General features: G+C 37.0%; 1 protein-coding gene across 1 annotated transcript; it reads left to right on the top strand.

Annotated features, from left to right (window-relative positions):
- The first annotated feature begins 4,479 nt into the window (after positions 1 to 4,479).
- LOC129272874 (RNA-binding region-containing protein 3-like) lies at positions 4,480 to 18,341 on the top strand. Its single transcript, XM_064107522.1, has 10 exons — positions 4,480 to 4,583; positions 5,215 to 5,340; positions 6,289 to 6,469; positions 8,148 to 8,263; positions 10,080 to 10,336; positions 10,928 to 11,137; positions 12,051 to 12,145; positions 15,043 to 15,101; positions 15,739 to 15,871; positions 16,411 to 18,341. Exons 1-10 carry the CDS (start codon positions 4,558 to 4,560, stop codon positions 16,504 to 16,506), a joined length of 1,299 nt encoding a protein of 432 aa, XP_063963592.1. The 5' UTR covers positions 4,480 to 4,557; the 3' UTR covers positions 16,507 to 18,341.
- Positions 18,342 to 18,564: the final 223 nt, after the last annotated feature.

Below are 18,564 nucleotides of genomic sequence, written 5' to 3'. Positions count from 1 at the left end.
GGCATAGGCGGATAAACTTGTAGGGCACTGAGTAGACTCTTTTGCTCTCCACTGCTTCCCAGTGACTCTTTTACTGTCTGTACATACTTGTCACCATAAAGAGCTTGTAACTCTACTCGCATGTCCCTGAAAATATTTGAACCTAAAACCACAGGAACATTGATTTTCCTAGACTCAACTGGTGTATTTACTGGATCCTTGACAACTAAAAATCCCAAGTTGTGGAAGGTATGGTTTAAAGCAGTCATTTGGAGCTCAACATAGCCGATGAAAGGAATGTCCAACCCTTGAGATGCAGATATGTTGATGAAGGCTGACACGTCCACTAACTCGCAATCCTGAGTTAGATTATTCCTGAAGAAGCTCGCAGTAACGGTAGAGACTTCTGCACCTGTGTCAATCAAACATCTAACATCTACGCCCCCAAGCTTGGTGCTTACTTTCGGACATTCTCCAACAGCTCTCTTGATTATTAAGCCTCCCTCTAAAATTGTCTCGCCCACCACCTGGCTCACGGTGGCAGGCCGGCCTAGTTTGACGACTGTTGGAATGATTGGGGTGCTGTCTGTGTTGGGTTTCTCGTTGGATTATCTTGTCTGGACTGGGTCTGTGGGCAGTCTCTCTTGAAATGTCCTGGCTGGTTGCAGGTCCAGCAGTTCCTTGGGTTTCCATCACCGAACCTCCTAGGTCTTGGCTGTCCAGACTTGGAAAGCTGGGCCAACAGGGATTCAACTTGCTTCTGCTGGGCGGCAATCTGCTCTGCCTGCTTGCGAATGACATCCTGCATCCCACTGTCTGCACTCACTCCCTGCACCGTTACCTCACGAGGTACCTTGGCCTTCTCACGATGCCCCATCAGTGCCAGGACACGGTCCCTTATGTCAAAAAAAGACATCTGAGGGCAGTCAGTGGCCATCCGGCGGAGTTCCATCTTCATGCTGTCATCCTGAACAGCTTCAGCCAACTGACTCTTCAGCTGAGCCTCCCTGCTGGGCTTAAAGGTAGGATCTAGATCAGTGATCCTATCGAAGATACGAACCAACTCCAGGGAGCATGTCGTTAGATCCTCTCCATCCCTTTGCCTGTAGCCATAGAAGCGTTGCTGCAGTTGAGGTAGGGTGTTTCCATCTCCAAACACCTTGGAGAGTGTTTGTAGGATCTCCTTGGAGTCGTGTTGGACTCCCTGCCCTCTTCCAAGTATCTCTCTCCTAGCCTGGCCAGTCAGGTGTTCCATTAGGAATGCGGCCCTCTCTACACCGCCAAGTCGCCGTGAAGCCATGGCTGCCTCTGCATCTTCCACCCACTCTTCCACCAAGGGGTCAGTGGACTTCTCTGGTTTTCCCTTAAACCTATCTAATTTCCTACCTTGTGTGAGGTAGAGAATCTGGGATTGGGTGGCATGCCTGGCTGTAGATCCATCATCAGGGGGAGGCTTCATGGAAGACGAGTCACTGCTGGCTGGCAGTGTCCTTTCCGGGGTCCTGGTCGACATCCTCTCTCTGCCGGCTAGGCGGTCCACCTCTTCCCGAGATGCCTGTACCTCCTCCTCTCTCTCTTTGACAAGCAGCCGCAGTTTCAGGATCTCCTCCTCCAGTTGAAGGACCTGCTTCCCCGAATCTTCTGTCATCTTCCCTGCTTCTGGCTTCTCCCTCCTGAAAGATAAAAATCCTACAGAGACAGGAAACAATACATCAATATGGACAGTTTCTGTTAGCCAACACAATTATTTTCCTTGATTTTACTCTAATTAATGTACAAAGGTCCTTGGACAAACATGGTTGTTTACATTAACATTAACGCTAGCACTCAAGCTTTTGCTTAAATTGAAGTCCATTTAATTACGAGTATTCTTTAATGTTCATTGTTCATACTGTACTGCTGATGATTTCATTTGGTTCCAATGATTCTCGATATCAGCTGCTCCGCTGATGTCATCTGGTCAGATAATCCCTGATGTCGGCTCCCGTCAGAATTCGAACATCGATTACAGCTGATTATTCAGTCCTGCCCATTCGGGGTCATTCCTCTTCCAAGGAGTGGGCAGTTTGCGTCGGCATGGCAGCTTCAGAGGGATACAGCCACGGAGTCATCTGTCATGGTCACAGGCGATCAGCAAGCCAGGGTTTGGTGTTTGTGTGAATATCCTGCCGACTACGCCAAATGTAACGCAGGGAAATAATGCTCGACACAGATGTTTGCATTTACTTCAACTTTTTATTCCAACACCAATCATGTGGTAAAACGGAAACAAGAAAAACCTGTATCAAAGATATAAAAAATACAAACATGATAAATACATGTATCAAACAGATATACCCATTTACTCTGGAAAGTAAACATTATCAAACAATAAGAATACTGAATCATGGTAAGTATGAAATCAAAAAGATTAGCAATATCAATAAATGACAAACTGAGCGTTTCATTCATCTACCAATACATCAATCAACACTTCCCAAATAACAGTGTCTTATTAGAATTCTTGTCTTTCAACAGCAATTTCACTCTATAATTCCTCTGGCAATTATAAGAAATTGTTATACTCTCATGCATGAATGCATAGTATTCTAGAACAAACAAGTTATTATCAGCCATAGATAAAGATATATATATAGCTTCAAGTAAATAAGTCAAAGATATACTTTAAATCAAACAATAGACTTGCTAGGACGCTAAACTGAACTTGTGTCATATATATCAAATAGATAGCATACTGTGAATAGTAGACAAGCAGTCTAAAATCTAATCCATTAGTATAGTTCATATGACAGCTCAAAAGTAATCCGCATATGTGATTTATAAGTATTGACAGAAGAATCAAAACATAAGTATAATGTAATACAATGAAATGCAAAGGCATACTTAGAGTAAGCCTGGTGTAAGAAACATGGAATACTGTCAGGCTTGACAAATCTTAGACAAGGAAAATATGTACAGTTATAGAAATTAATAAAAAGAATTTACATAATGACAATTAATTGTTTTGCACATTTCTTGTCACAACTCACCCCGGCTATGCAGCCTCACAGATGAACCAACATGACATTAGACGGAAACATTCCGAGCAACACACTAGCTGTCTAGGAGACTCGAGATGCTCACTCTAGAATAACAACAAATAAACAACATAAATTGGCGAACAAGAACTAGCAAATTGTACCACAGAATGAATAAAAATGCATTGTTCAATTCTTAGCAAATTTGTTCAATTCTTAGCAAATGTGCTCAAACTGTCACACAAATATGATTCAGAGTAATTAATGGAAATAATGTAGGAACGAAAATGGAAGAGTCAATGTAATACTCATTATAGAATGACCAACCTCTTTCATAAAATAGTTATACTTCAAACGAAATAGAACCAAACTAACTTTAACCCTAACACACTAGTTACTCCACTGAGGTGGTTGTCATACCAACCTCCATATAAGGAAGCCCCATATACTTTTTACAAGGTGTGTATACGCCCAAAACCTCAATACAAGTTTAATGTACACAATCCCTTCTACCTGCACACACCTCTCTCTCTCTCTCTCTCTCTCTCTCTCACACACACAGAGTAGGCCTACACATGAGTGAACATGTGCCCACTCAGCAAGATCATCACTCTCCCCTTTGTCTTAATACATTGTACAACACTGTCTGTGCAAAGATTTACATCACATGGCCTTGCTTGACCAAACTTTTGCTAAGTTTTTATACATGAATTATAACTTTCTTGAATGTCTCAGCTAGGCAAACTATGTCCCAATAATGACTATAAACTGTCATATCTAGTCTATTCATACATCATATAAAACTGAGATGTTCAAAGTAACTTTCTGAAACTATTGTGATCATTATGTGAAAATACACAGCAAATTATTTCCCGACATGAATCAGAAACTGAGACACAATAATCGTGACATTGGCAATCATTCAGGTATCTTGAACATATAACATCAACACTAAAGTAATTTCTATACTTTCATACACCATATTATGGAAATATATTTACAAAAAGAGTATTCAAATGAGAATCTTACCCCAAATAGTGATGATGGACACAGTGACATCCTCTGATAAGATTGACAACATGCAGCAGGAGTAACACAATAGCATGCCCACTGCATGGCTTACACACATTAATAGTAGATAAGGGTGGACTTCCCCATTCCGCTAGGAAGGGGGGATGGGAAAGTCACAATGAGGGACAATTTACTGACAAATTACCTTGTAACCTTGCAGTGTCAAACTGCCCTGTTACAATTCTGCTATAATTTGTGATATAAAATATATTTTTTGTCAGGTATTGTTGTTATTCATTAATTTATTTAATCTTAAGGGAGATAGGAGCATATATTGGATACTTTAATTTGTTGCTGATATTTATGATACTTGAATTGATGGATGAAAAGTCAATCTAATTTGTTTTATTATTATTATTTTTTTTTTCACTGTGTGACTTTTGTTGTTCCATTGTGTTGTTATATGCAGGCTTTGGGTCGCCTTCATCAGTTGAATGTATTGGGTCATGCCTTGACAGTGGAATTTGCCAAAACTAGGAGGCAGGTTGCCATGGGAACACCAAGCATTTCGGATAAGTAAGTATTACTTTTTGTAGTATTCTCCATCGGCAATGTGACAATGATGTGACATGAATAGATTTCCCATTACCTTTGTACCTATCCATCTTAATGTGACACCACTCATGAATCAACTAATCAAAGTTGAAGACAACAGGTATGAATTCCAATTTTTTAATGGATTCCTCTTCCAAGTGTTTTCTTTGTCACTGAATATTGTTATTTTAAAACTGGCTTAGTTTATGATTGCAAGGCTGAACAGGTTGCTTTCCCTGACAAACTGATCAGTTTTCATTCACTTTCATCCATTTCATACAAAAATGGAATGAGTAAAAGAATTAGCCCATTTAAATTGTGATTACTTTTTTCATATGCACTGTTTATTAATACTTCTCTGTTTTTCATTAGGTCATTAATAACTATAGTATCTTTATTTGAAAGCAGGTAGAAAGAATCTTATATTTGAGATTTCATCATGTGCTGGACCAAGGACTAAACAAAGAATCAGTAACTGTGCATATCAGTTTAGGTTGCTTGGGATATTTTATTTATCTAGTAATGCATTGGTTGATTAATGGGCTATTTTTGTAAATCTGATATTTTTACATATAAATATGCTAAATTTACTATATTATGTTGTACAATACAGATACCAACCGACTGTCGCAAGTAATGAAGAGAAGGAGAAGAAGGATGGAAAGTCCAAACCTTTCAGAATTGAAGATATGCATCAAAAGAGTATGATGAAGGCAAATGGTCTGGCTCCAGATTTCGGGTATGTAGTCAAACATATTCATTACAGTTACAGTAATATGAGACACATTGATATTACAACCTTGCTTACTGTATTTATTCATATGTTAGCTTAATCGATTATTCATTATGTTTTTAATTTCTATTATTTATGGGGTATACCTATCCAAATACAAGAAAAACTCCTTATCAGTAAAGGTATATTTGCTGTGTTACGCATTTATGAAGGGTTACTGCTTACTTACATTACATTTAACTGCTGCTATTGTACAACAATTTTATCAATGACTTCATAAAAAGTTTAAAACAATTTCTCACCAAATTTTTTAAAAAGAAATGATTTTAGATTTAGCGATTTGATGAACGAGATACTTTTCAATCAATTCAAAATGACTAACCACATTTTCTGTTAACCAATAATTTTTTATGCAACATCCTAAAAATAATTACAATAAATACATCAGAAGAAAACAAAATCCACAATAACTTTTGAAAGCCCATTTCCAATTTATCGGTTTGTTTCATTCAATGGGAATTTATGAATGAAATAATCACTAAATTAGCAATGCAATGGAAACCTAAAACTTGCTGTTTTATAGGAAAATTCCCAAGATTTTAATTATAAAGACATGGTTCTATCAATCTCTGATTATTTCTGATAATTCAAAAGGAAATATGCAGCCAAGAAAGAAAAATATTAATGTTACCAATATGAAGAATAAACACTGATCAAATAAGGCAACACATAATTGATTGTGAGTGTTTCATCATCATTTTTACCTCTGACAATTTGTCAGATCTGATAGCTTAAAAAAAAAAATTTGATTGGCTGAGAAGCACAGGTGTCTGACTGTTACTATGGGGACCATCTGATAAACCAGACTTTGATACAACATCCAACAAATCAATACATGAAAGCTCCCCTTAATGGGTTTATCTATAACCTATCACCTTAACAATCTTTTTGCAGGCTTTCCCATCCTATAAACCCTAAACTGAAGTACCACTATCCACCACCTACCGTCAGTATTCTAAGTAACATCGTCAATGCTTTGGCCTCGGTTCCAAAGTTCTACGTCCAGACGTTACATCTAATGAATAAGATGAATCTGCCAGCTCCATTTGGTCCTCTTACTCCAGCTCCTCCACTGGTAAATTATTCCATTTTAGCTTAACCCTTATTCTCCCGGGGGGGGGGGGGGGGCCATAATGGCTCCCCCCTCGACAATTTTCGCGATATATCTGCTGCGCAAAATTTTTTGACCTCGCCGCTCACTGACTTTTTACTTTCAAGTCTCACAAAAATTTTGAGACCAAATTTGTGACGCCCATGTACGCGATTACGACATTACGCAACATTATGTAAGTGCATGTCAGACCCAAAATTGCTCATAAACGTGATTTCATGTACAAATCCAATGCAAATTGTGTATTTAGCCAAAATTCATAAATGTATCATTATTTCTACTTTTACTGATTAAACTTAATTAATTATGCCTTTATGATCAGAATTAAGTCTGGAACGATTTCCATTCTAGGAGCTTTATTTAGTGAATCAGAGCAAAAAGTATGATTTCATGAATAAATTAGCATAATGAATTCATATGAAATAAAAATATATGAATTTAGTGAAATTTACCAATGCAACTGCGTAGATTACGTCATTCTCTACCATCATGCAAATTTTCGTTGTGATTGCGCAATCTGCGGCTGAGATCTTAAGGGTGGGCCATAATGCCGCCCCCCCCCCCCCCGGGAATGACAAGAATAAAAATACCCCGGGAGATTAAGGTTAAACAAAATGAAACTTTATGATATGAAGCAATGATGTGAGGACTTATATCAAATGCACATGAGCTTCTTCACTAATAAATAAAGTGTAAATTCAGTCATGATTAATGTGCACATATTGAATTAAGTCTTATTGGTGAATGTGCAGTAGCATGTGTGGTCTGAGCGAAATGAGGCAAGTGCACTGTTCATATTTTCTTCAGTCACAATATTGAGTATATAGTTTTTGTAATCAGATGCAAGCCCACATTGTCTTTCCATCAATTGAAACATGAACAGAAATTCTTTGAGATGTTAGATAATGAGATACATTTTGTCCTTTTTATTTCAATTTTTTTCATTTTGCTTGGTACCCCTACTAGGAGTTACCATAGAATCAGTTGATAGATCCATGCTCTCACAATCTAGTGATCAAGGTCAATAAACAAATAATGCATGTAAGCACGTGCATGCAGGCAGGGCCAAATAATGAATGATGTGCGAGAAGAGCCAATGAATATACTGCACCGAGGTCCGCAGGACCAAGTGCGGTATATCCATTTGACGAGTCGAGCGCAGAGTTCATTATTTAGGTCCTCTATGCACAAGAATGCGTGCATTGTTTGTTTTATACAACCCCCCTCCCCCATTTTAGTGAGTTGCCCTGAATGTTATATTTGATCTAAATTCTAGATAATTCTAGATAATTCCAGACCTCGCACTATCCTGCACTCTGACATCAGAGTGCAGGATAGTGCATTTTGGATGCAATAGTGCAATTCGCTGAATATCATGTGATTCGATTTGGACCAATCAGATTACAGAACATTCTTTGGAGTTGTATAAAAACTATTCATTCACTCTCCACCATATTTCCTATTATTAAGGCAATAACCCTCATTACCAAGTCCCTCGGAGAGGATGTTAAATTTGTCAGTCTAGTATCTTACAACCATTCTTGCTTTCTTCACAACAGAGTTAAATAAAAACTACCGCTGAACTCCTCATTGATGATTGCTCAAAGGGTATTATGTTTTTATCACTTTATTTTTTTTGTAGGAAGATGATCAGATAGTTGCCCCTCCAGAGCCTGTTGATAACACCCCTGCTGAAATGGAAGTATCCAGTTCTAGTGAAGGGTCAGAGTTTGAGAGCGATGAAGAGAGTAGAGAGTTGTACGTATTCTTGAAATCATATTTTAGATATCTATTCCACATATGATTCATGATATTGTTGCGATGTTACTGGTGACCCTATCTTCTGCGAGACCTGCCTTTTCATCAATTTGTACTTCCGTCAGCTTAAGTTGTAATCCAACATTTTTGGTTAAATTTTCTCTTCGCCATTGGTCAATAAGGACCAACTATTAAAGGAGAATGAAACTCTTGGAGCAAGTTAGCTTTTGTGATTGCAGAAAAATCAAAGAATAAGATCAACAAAAGTTTGAGTAAAATAGGACTACCAATAGAAGAGTTATGAGCATTTGAATGTTGAGATCACTAATGCTATGGAGATCCTCCCATAGGCAATGCGACCAAGATCTATGATGTCACAGATGAACAACTCTCCCCTTTTGGACACTGAAAATATACCCCAAAACATCTCTTTTTGCTCATTCTAATCACATGACAAACGATTCATCAATGATATAATGTTGTGAAACCTCTGTACTTGTCCTCTCATAAAGAGAACATCTCACCTTGTGATAGACTCTATAAAAGTGAGAATATAAGTGAAATAAGTACTTAAGTAATGAGGGAGTTGTACGTGTGTGACATCACATATCTTGGTCGCATTGCCAATGGGAGGATCTACATGGCATTAGTGATCTTAATATTCAAATGCTCATAACTTTCTTATTATTCATTCAATCTTCCTCAAACTTTCAACAATATGTTTCTTTGATTTTTCTCTTTGATATGGATTCAGCTGGTTTCAAGGGTTTCATTCTCCTTTAACTATTAAAATATACCAAGCAACTTTGAGGTTACATGAAAGACTTTATTTAACCATAGCCATGAGGCCAACACAAGGGGGCATGCTTACACTTTGCACAGGAACATAGTTTTGGTTGAACATAGAATCATCATATCAATTATAACAACATACTGGTGCTTGTTTTTTACAACTATGTGAATTCAAAGTTTGTTCTTTGTTGAGATTTGATGACAATTATAGAAAACATCTATTATGAGTCATGTTAAACTATGAAATGTAAAATTTGGGGGTGTCCCATTTAACCAGGGAAGGGTCATGAGTCGTGCTCAAATCATGTCTAACTAAGAAACAGCTTTATGAAATTGCCCCCTTGTACTATGAATGATGATTGTTTTTATTATATTTACCTATTACTTTTTAAAATCTTTAGTCTCTATAAAGCATGCAACAACAAACCAGCAAAATGACCCTGAGTAATTTCATATTTCACTTCTATTATCATCACAGTGGACTTTCAGCATAGCCTGTTGCCTAGTTGAACTTGGCTCCACCTACAAAACCTATGGGAATTACAAAATTCAGTAGGCAGGAGGTTGATAAAAAAACATATATAATCAAACACAATTTGTATTGCAGAGTCGAGGGTAGATATTTGAGGAGAAAAAGTCATATAAGATTTCTTAGTAATAATAATAATAATAATAATAGGCATTCGTATAGTGACATCTATCTAGAAACAATCTATTCCAAGGCAAATTGTTATTATTATTATTACCCCGGCTTTAATTTGAGCTGCCTTTCAGCGCTCATGCATTCAAGGAATTAATCCTGCCGGGTACCCATTCATCTCACTTGGGTGCAGCACAGTGTGAATAGATTTCTTGCTGAAGGAAAACACACCATGGCTAGGATTCGAACCCACAACCCTCTGTTTGAAAGGCGAGAGTCAGAACCACTATACCACGACGTGCCCACAAATTAATAATATTCCTAAACCATCCTGAGCATGTACCATACTAGTATTCATACTTCCTCATATTGCTGTTTATGCAGAGCCAAGAAAATGAATCGCCAGCTTGGTCACACAGCTGTCAAACGACCTTCCAAGAAGAAGCCAGCGGCCCAACGGAAGCGACCTCGTCTCCAGGACATGATCACCACCGCTGCTGCAGCCAGGCCAACTGACCCGACCCCAGGGGTCAGTGGGGTCACCAGGACGGAGGTGTTTGACCCAACCCAGGCACCTAAGAAACCAGAGATTAGGCTCGCTGAAAGCATCACAAGTGCTGTGGAGAGACAGATCCAACAAGGTATGTCAGTGCTGTGTCTTACTAAAAGGTTGCTATTGATCTCATTAATCACAACTATGGATAGCAAATAACCCCAATATCTAGAATGGATGTGTCTGTTCAAAGTGCTTTCTAAAGAAGATGAATATTAATGCATACATTATTGTTTTTTACTACTAATCGCAACACTTCATAGAATGAGGCTCAGGTGTCAAAGGTCATTTATGCTATTTTGCCTTTGTCAATAGTAGTTGTTAAGTGTTATGTTGACTTCTGTGTTATAGCAAAGATTATGAGGTCTCAGTTGCCTAATAAACTACAATCTTGGTAATATATTTCTTGCAATATATTTCCATTATTATTGCCACCCTGATCTGGGTTTGATGAAGTGGCAAATGATGTAAAATCCTATTCATTCTGACACGGTCCATTGTATTTTTAGATTTTAATGTTAGAAGTCAAAACAGTGTGTATCGGTTTGTTTCACAAATGTTAATCCTGTCTGCATAATCAATGTATGCTCGAAAGATTGATTTTCTGTGAGGTCAGATTTGTGATTATCTAGCCTTTGCACTATGAAATTCAAAATCATTGTCCCATGCTTTATTACAGGACAAACAGGCACCGTTGAGGACTCGCCCATTCCGACTGATACCACTAGTACTCAAGAGATAGGAGGCTTTGGGACATTCCAACCCCCGCTGAAGGCATCAGATGCTGGAGAGGAAGAAGAAGATGAAGAGGAGGAGGAAGAAGATGATGGACCAGAGTCAGCGGAGTTCATCACCAGAGAGCAACTCAAGAAGAAGCTTTCTAAAGACGGTAGGTTCAAGATTAATTCTAGTTGTGAGAGTGATCTGAAAATGAATTGGAACATAAAACAACAAAATGACCACCAGAGTTCTTGCTTTGATCATACAATTTATTTGTAAGATTGGTGACATTGATTGATTGATCATTTATTTCATTTTTGTAAAAATATTCACACAATTATTGTAAACAATGTACTGATATTATTCATACAGTAATGCATAAATAATGTTCATTGACATTAGATTGATAATGGAAAAGGAGAAACTTTGAAAAGGCCTGATATAGCTTTGCAAAATAAATATTGATCATAACGTGCAACCAAGTGTATCAATAAACCTTCCGATCGATCGCTAAGCATGTGTTATGGGCCCCACTTGATTGTATTTATAGATAATATGTGTCACATGGAAGATTTCTCAAAAATAAGCAAGATAATGTAAGCTCAGTATTCTGTGATTAGATGGACCTTTTATTGTCACGACCAAGCCATCTGCCCATTGGTGCTTATCTGTGTTGGGGATTTTCAGCATACTTGAATTTTAGCTAGATTTCATTATTTCATGTTGGACTCTCTTCAAATTTGTTTGAACTTAAAATTGTAATTCTTTGTTTCAGAATTATTGCTCAGTGGGGCAAATTCTTGCCTCCGTTTTGTTTACCTATTCATGAAACCAGATTGCTGCAATGACAAGAAACATAGTGTATGATTACAATCATAGAGATTGACTGAGTCTGTGTACGAAATACTGTTTTGGCTTAAGATGGCGCTCTTTAACAAATTGGTGTATGCTACCTTTGGTTTATATTGCCCAAAGCTTTAAAGGGCAATGAAACCTGTGCAACCATCATGAAATCTGTTATATGTTAGCTGGGAGATTACATATTTGAAGTCTCATGTTCTCATCTGTGTATTCCTTTCTAGAAATGAAACATATATCTGTCTTCAAGAACTACTCGTCGGGCGAACCAACCACCAGACTGTACATCAAGAACCTAGCCAAGCAAATAGAAGAAAAGGTAAACAACTTTTTATCATCTAGAAAATACATGTATATTTCAAATTTGCTTGTCCATAAGATATATTGTTGAAACAAATGTCTTTTAATAGGAATTACTACATTTATTACATATCCATTTTTAAAATGTCTTCCAGCAGAAATGAAAACTATACACAACAAAAAAAGTAAGTCCCCCCTTAAACAAACATCAATAATTTCCGAACCAATGCGAGTTTTTAATATATTTTTACATGAGCGTGTAGGTAATTTTATAGGCTACCCTCTGAGTAAATGTGATGGACGTATTTTACGTCATGCTTCAGTGAGCACCGTCAGAAGGCAAAAATGTCACTTTTCAAAAGTCACAAGCCACATATCATGACTTTGATTCCATTTTTATTGGAACTAATTCCACATTCTCATCATGAAAAATAGTCAGAAGGCTTGTAAAAGGTACTTTCTAAAAGACGATACAACTTTTCTGGCTAAATTTCACGGTTGAATGAACACAAGTCCAAATTTGCTATAATTTGATTTTTTACACATTTCTATCAATAAAAATGATAGATCCGTCCCTCGGATAGGACGTTAAATGGAGGTCCCGTGTAGAGGAGAGTCACCACCTTTGCACGTTAAGAACCCAATGCACTATTCGTATAAGAGTAGGGGGAAACCCCGGTGTAGTGGTCCACCTGCATTCCCCCAATCAGTTATATCGGGAGGAGAGACCTGCGGGTCACAGTGATTCATTTCGCTTTTCGCCTTCCAGGCACAGGTGACGCCAAAACAAATAATAATAATAATAATAATAATATGATGACAGTTATTTTTGGGAAGAGTATCTTCAACAATATTCATTGTTTCACGGTTCAATTAACATTTATTGAAATCAAAAGATACGATTTTCAAATATCATAGGCAAGTATTGTTTCATTTTAGTAACTGAAAATGATCTTTTCTCAACTTTTTCGTTATGTTCATGACCAATTAACATGCTTCAATGATTCAAAGGCGTTTAATTAAACATTCACGCTTGAATGAACATGTGGAATGTGATCAGCTCTTTTTTACGTTATTGGAAAAAATGCAATTTGTAACTATGGATATCTATCACAAACCTCCTTGCATGGTTCATTTGATTTGATTTTTATGAAAATCCCGATGTTTAATGCATCAGTGAGCACACAATATTAGAAAATTATGCAAATGAGAAGAAAGTTCAAGGCCCTGGCCCCACTCTGTGCCGTATCAAATGGTTATTTTGGTGTGAGCACATTTTGGATAGTGTTACACTGAAGCCATGTGCGAAGTTTCATGAAATAACTGTTGGCAGAAGTAACAAAAACCGTCCATGAAACAAACCCTCATTTCATATTTGTTAAAATGTTGACTTCCTCTCTCATAGACTTGTGTACATTATGGGTGCATATGTTTAAGAATAAGTAACCCCCTATTCAATGTGGTGGAACTTTTTTTCAAGGCTGTCTTTAGCAATGTCATTTGGCAGTAATGTTTATCAACCTATGGGCAGAATTCTGTGCAAAAATGAAATCGATTTTTTTATTTATGGATGAGTGAGCACACATCAAAGTGGGAAATTGGGTATTTTCAATGTCACAGACCCATTTTAAATGGTAATAAAGTGAATATTGGGGGCAAATTCGGTTTCAAATGTGACTTTAATTGCTGTTGTTTTTATCATCCATCATTTCTATCACCACACACTTTCCGAAGTTTTAAAATTTTCATGGTTGAGCGAGCACATTCGAAAACTTAGGAATGAATACTCTTTATACTGCATAAATGTATTTTTTCTTACAAATTCTCATGATCAGTTTAATTTATGGACAAATCAGTGGTGGATCCAGAATTTTAAAATGGGGGAGGGGCCTATAATCGGGGGAGCCACCAACATTTTCAATTTTAACATGATCTAACAAGTTGTAGAGGATACTACCATAAACCCCTTTGATGATACATCACTATACAGGGGCCGCGGAACAGTTTTCAAAGTGGGGGGGGGGGCTGACCATGCAAAAAATCACAATCGTATGGTCATTTTTACATTTTTGTACATGCTTTTGGAAAAAAGTGGGGGGCTGAGCCCCCCCCCCCCCCCCCCCCCCCCCGCGGCCCCTGCATTATTGTGCTCACTCAACCATGAACATACGATATCAAAATTGTGTGTGGAGTGGCTAAATGATGGATAGTAAAACAGCATTAACACCATAAAATTCACCTAAAAACAACTTTTGCCCAGCTTTGTATTTGCACAATCTGAAAAACGACTCTTGTGACTTTCAAAAATGGTCATTTTTAATTCAATCTTTAATTACTCATGCATGACTAAACCGATCAATCTCATTTTTCCCCAGAGGTTGCTTAATGAGTGTAGAAAACCACCACGAAATATCATATCTCAAAATAATTCCGTTCAAAAGTTACAGCAATTTAATTTAGGGGGGACTTTTTTTGTTGTGTATATATAGTTATGGGGTAGACTAATTAAGATTTTGTAATATTTTGTAATATTTAAAAGTTTTTCATATTGCTGTAAAGCTGAGATAAACAAAATTAGCATTTTTGTTTACTTCATGGACAGTTCAAAATATTACTCGCATGCACTATTTACTAAATATTTAATGAAGGTTCCGTTTCCATGCAATTGTTGAACTGGATGAATTGTATTGATATTTTCAACAGTGAGAAAAAAATCTCAATTTAGAGTAATTTTCGTTTCAATATGAATATCCATCAACATGATGATAAAAATAATAATAGCACAGAATTTGGACAGTGCACTTTTCATCTTAATTAGATGCTCAAGGCACTTCAGAGCAAATTACAGAAAGGGAGGAAAGAAAATTCATATTGCAACATTTAGTATGGTCTTTTGTGTGGTCTTTTTTTTCACAGGATTTGAAATTCATTTATGGAAGATACATTGACTGGACTTCACCATTAGACAAAGACATGTAAGTACCTGGCAGTAACAAGCTTCAGATTTCTACTCAAGATGTTTGAGTAAATGTCAGATTCTTTTTAATTTAATAACAATCTTGCACTACCTGTTGACTAGAGTTGAGTAGGTAACAATTATGGATGGCCCTGTAGTGTTCATGTGGAAAATTTCACATTTATTTTTGTTGCATGCAGTGCATTTTTTTTCTTTCTTTTTCAAAAAAAAAATTAGGAAATAGTCTCTTACACCAAATTTACATATTTTTTCCACTTTCTATGAAAATGTCTTTGTATCATCCTTAAATGTATTTAAGTTTGTGTTATGGGGCTTTGATGTAAACCTGTGCTAGCAGCTATCTGCTTATAGTGACCTCGAAAACCTATTCCCGTGGTGGCAAGTTACGTGGATAAGAACCTGACTATAGCAGACACTTATCTACAATGGCCATATCTTGAGTTTCCCTTGGGTGATCACTAGAGATAGGTTTCATTGTATTAGTAATATTTGTAATTTCATCTGTCTGTTTTATCCTACCATACCAGGATATACTGTAACATGGAAAATGTATAATCAGTTGTAATATTAACACACACATAAAAATGTAATCATATGTAAATATCATTTGTATCCAATTATGTTTCACCACCTAGGTTCAACATCCAACTGATGAAGCAAGGTCGTATGAAAGGTCAAGCATTTGTTGGTCTGCCCAGCGAGCTTGCTGCCCAACGGGCTCTCAGAGATACCAACGGTCTGCTGGTCAATGATAAACCTATCGTCGTTGTATCCTTTTCAATTTGGTCAAAATAATGAGCTTGTGACATAATGGCTATTTTCAATCAGTCATCGTTACACATCCCACCGTTTTATTGAGACAAAGCAATATTTATGTTTTTGATAATTTGATTGATAAGATATATAAATTTGATCTCAGTTGTAATCATTTAACTCCACAAAAGAAGACTGCCTTTAAAAAAAAATGTTTTGTAATTATTTTCTTAGTCAAATAATAGGGCTGTTATAGAGTTACATGACCAAGACCTCCTTTTTTAATGCTTTTATTTTTCCCTTTCCTTCTTTTTCCTTTTTTATTTATTCTTTGAAATGCGTGTGCGCTGTAATCTTAGTAATTAAGGCTGCCAAGCTACAGCTGGGGTAATAATATCCAAGTCCTTTGGAAGCGCATAGAGACATTATTCATAATTGTGATATGCGCTATACAAGAACTGTGTATTATTATTATTATTATTATTATTATTTTACTACTTGAAAAATCATAGAGGGGCAGTGTCATATTTTCCTTGACTGTTTGATTCTCTCAGAGTTTTGCACGATCTGCCAAACCCAAGGAGAAAGAAGACCCTAAAAAGAAGAAGAAAGAAGCTGCCAAGAAACCCAGAGATGCAAGGCGGATATGAAAAATGTTGCTACTTTGTCGATCAGACTCAAGGATATCACCACGGTTTCAAGGAGTGAAGAAGAAGACATAGATAACATGCTGATAGAATATCAGGACAAACAGAGGAAGATCTAGACGATTCTGACCTCAGCGTGTTGTATAGGGGTCATAACTGATGGGATTCCTAAGAACAGTATCAGCATTTTCAATGGGTTATGCAATAAGCCAGGTGCATTGCAATGACTGTGCAGAAGCCATCTTATGCATACCTGAAAACCCATCAGTTAGAAATTACCATAGAAAGTGGCACCCAAATGAAATTGGTCTATAGATCATACAGAAGGATAGATAAAGCTTTTAAGAAACTCATAAATCAGGAATTGGAAAAGGTTCTTGGTACATGTACAGAAATGTTACATATTTTTCAGGGAGTAGAAAGAATATTGTTAGAATTTCAGAGGTACATGACAGACCAGACTCAGTCTTTAACACCCTGAAGATTGCTTGCCTGGTAGAGATGAGCCGCTCAGAGATGAAAAGTGAGAAACACCAGTACCAAAGAAGCAAACCGATAACGAATGTCTTTGATTGCTTGCATTGATTGCTTACATTGATAACAAATGTCTTTGAAGATAAATCTTGGGACAGAGCTCTTGGTTACACAGTTAGAAAGAGAATTAAATGCCTATGAGAAACCATGAAGAAGTTTGTAATTCCCATTTAGAGAACCTCCAAAGATCTTGAGTCTTTCAACCCCACAGCCAGACCATGTACCCTCCACAGGACATGATTTGTGTAGTGACCCGAGAGGAAGAAGAAGATGGGTTGGTTAGAGATGAGGAGCAATATATGAAGACTGAAAAGAGCAAACAAGGGCCCTGTTACATAAAATATAATGATTGATTGTAGAGCTGATTTTTACAATTGATCATACATAGTAATCAGTGCAATCAATCACAGAAATTATGTGCAGAAATCAATCCCACAATCAAGTGCTAAGCTTTGTATTGCTAAGTATGCTTTGGGCCCTTGATTGTTTGTAGAAGTGGAAACCTCAGGGCAGAGTTAAAATGAGGAGAGACCTAATCCTATGTCCACAAACCACTATAGAAGTCAGTCATTCTAGTAACCTACTATACAAATAGTGAATGTTCATGAGTGCAATGGACAGAATACTTCATGAGGTGAAAGATGAAATGATCCATTCAATGAGGCATAGTCGAGTTGAATAAATCATTCTTTTCATCTTTCAAGTATTCTGTCCATTGCATGAATGAAAAAAAAATTCATTATTTGTTTTATATGACACCTAAAAATAGGTCATGGTCATTTGGCATAAGTGCATTCAGTGCAAACGTGGTCTGTTGATTGTCACATACATACAAACACATGCACTGTACACACAAGTTTTTTATTGTGTGTACTGCTGGTGGTCTTGACGTGCTCGTGCAATGGACAAATCATATGGATCCAATTTTGCACAGATAAATGACGTCATTGTTAAATGGCCTGAATGATCAATATCGAATGACAAGGATCTATATAGGTGTCATATAATTTTAAATATCTAATAGGGAATATAATACTTCTGGGGCCCGTTTCAGAAAGAGTTGCGATCAAACGCAACTCAAAAAATCTTGGGCAACTTGATTTTCAGCCAATGAAGCACCCGTATTTGGTAATTGCGCTTGATATTTTGACTTGTGATTAAACATAGTTTTTTTTTGCAAGAGGCCCCTGGAAGAGACTGCTTCATAGTTTCGTTTAATACTATTCTTGGTGAATGAACTTTGGTATTTGCACATTCATGAAATTTTCATTATTTTTAGTGAAAATAAAACTACATAAATGCAATTGGTGCTTCAGATCTTGTTTTTAAATTAAAGATTGGCTACGTAATTTTATTGCAGGTTTCATTTTGAACAATAAAATAATTTTTATACGGGTGTGTTGGCTTAGTTGGTAGAGGATCCGTCTCACAACTGGAAGGTTGGGAATTCAAGTACAGGCCGCTTCAGACCAAAAGATGTTAAAAGACAGGAGTTGCTGCTACCGTGTTTGGCATTCAACAATTCCA

This window comes from Lytechinus pictus, chromosome 12 (genome assembly GCF_037042905.1).
Source record: "Lytechinus pictus isolate F3 Inbred chromosome 12, Lp3.0, whole genome shotgun sequence".
Lineage (NCBI taxonomy): Eukaryota > Metazoa > Echinodermata > Echinoidea > Temnopleuroida > Toxopneustidae > Lytechinus > Lytechinus pictus.
Note: the sequence above shows the minus strand (reverse complement) of the source record. Positions and strands in the feature narration are given on the sequence as shown.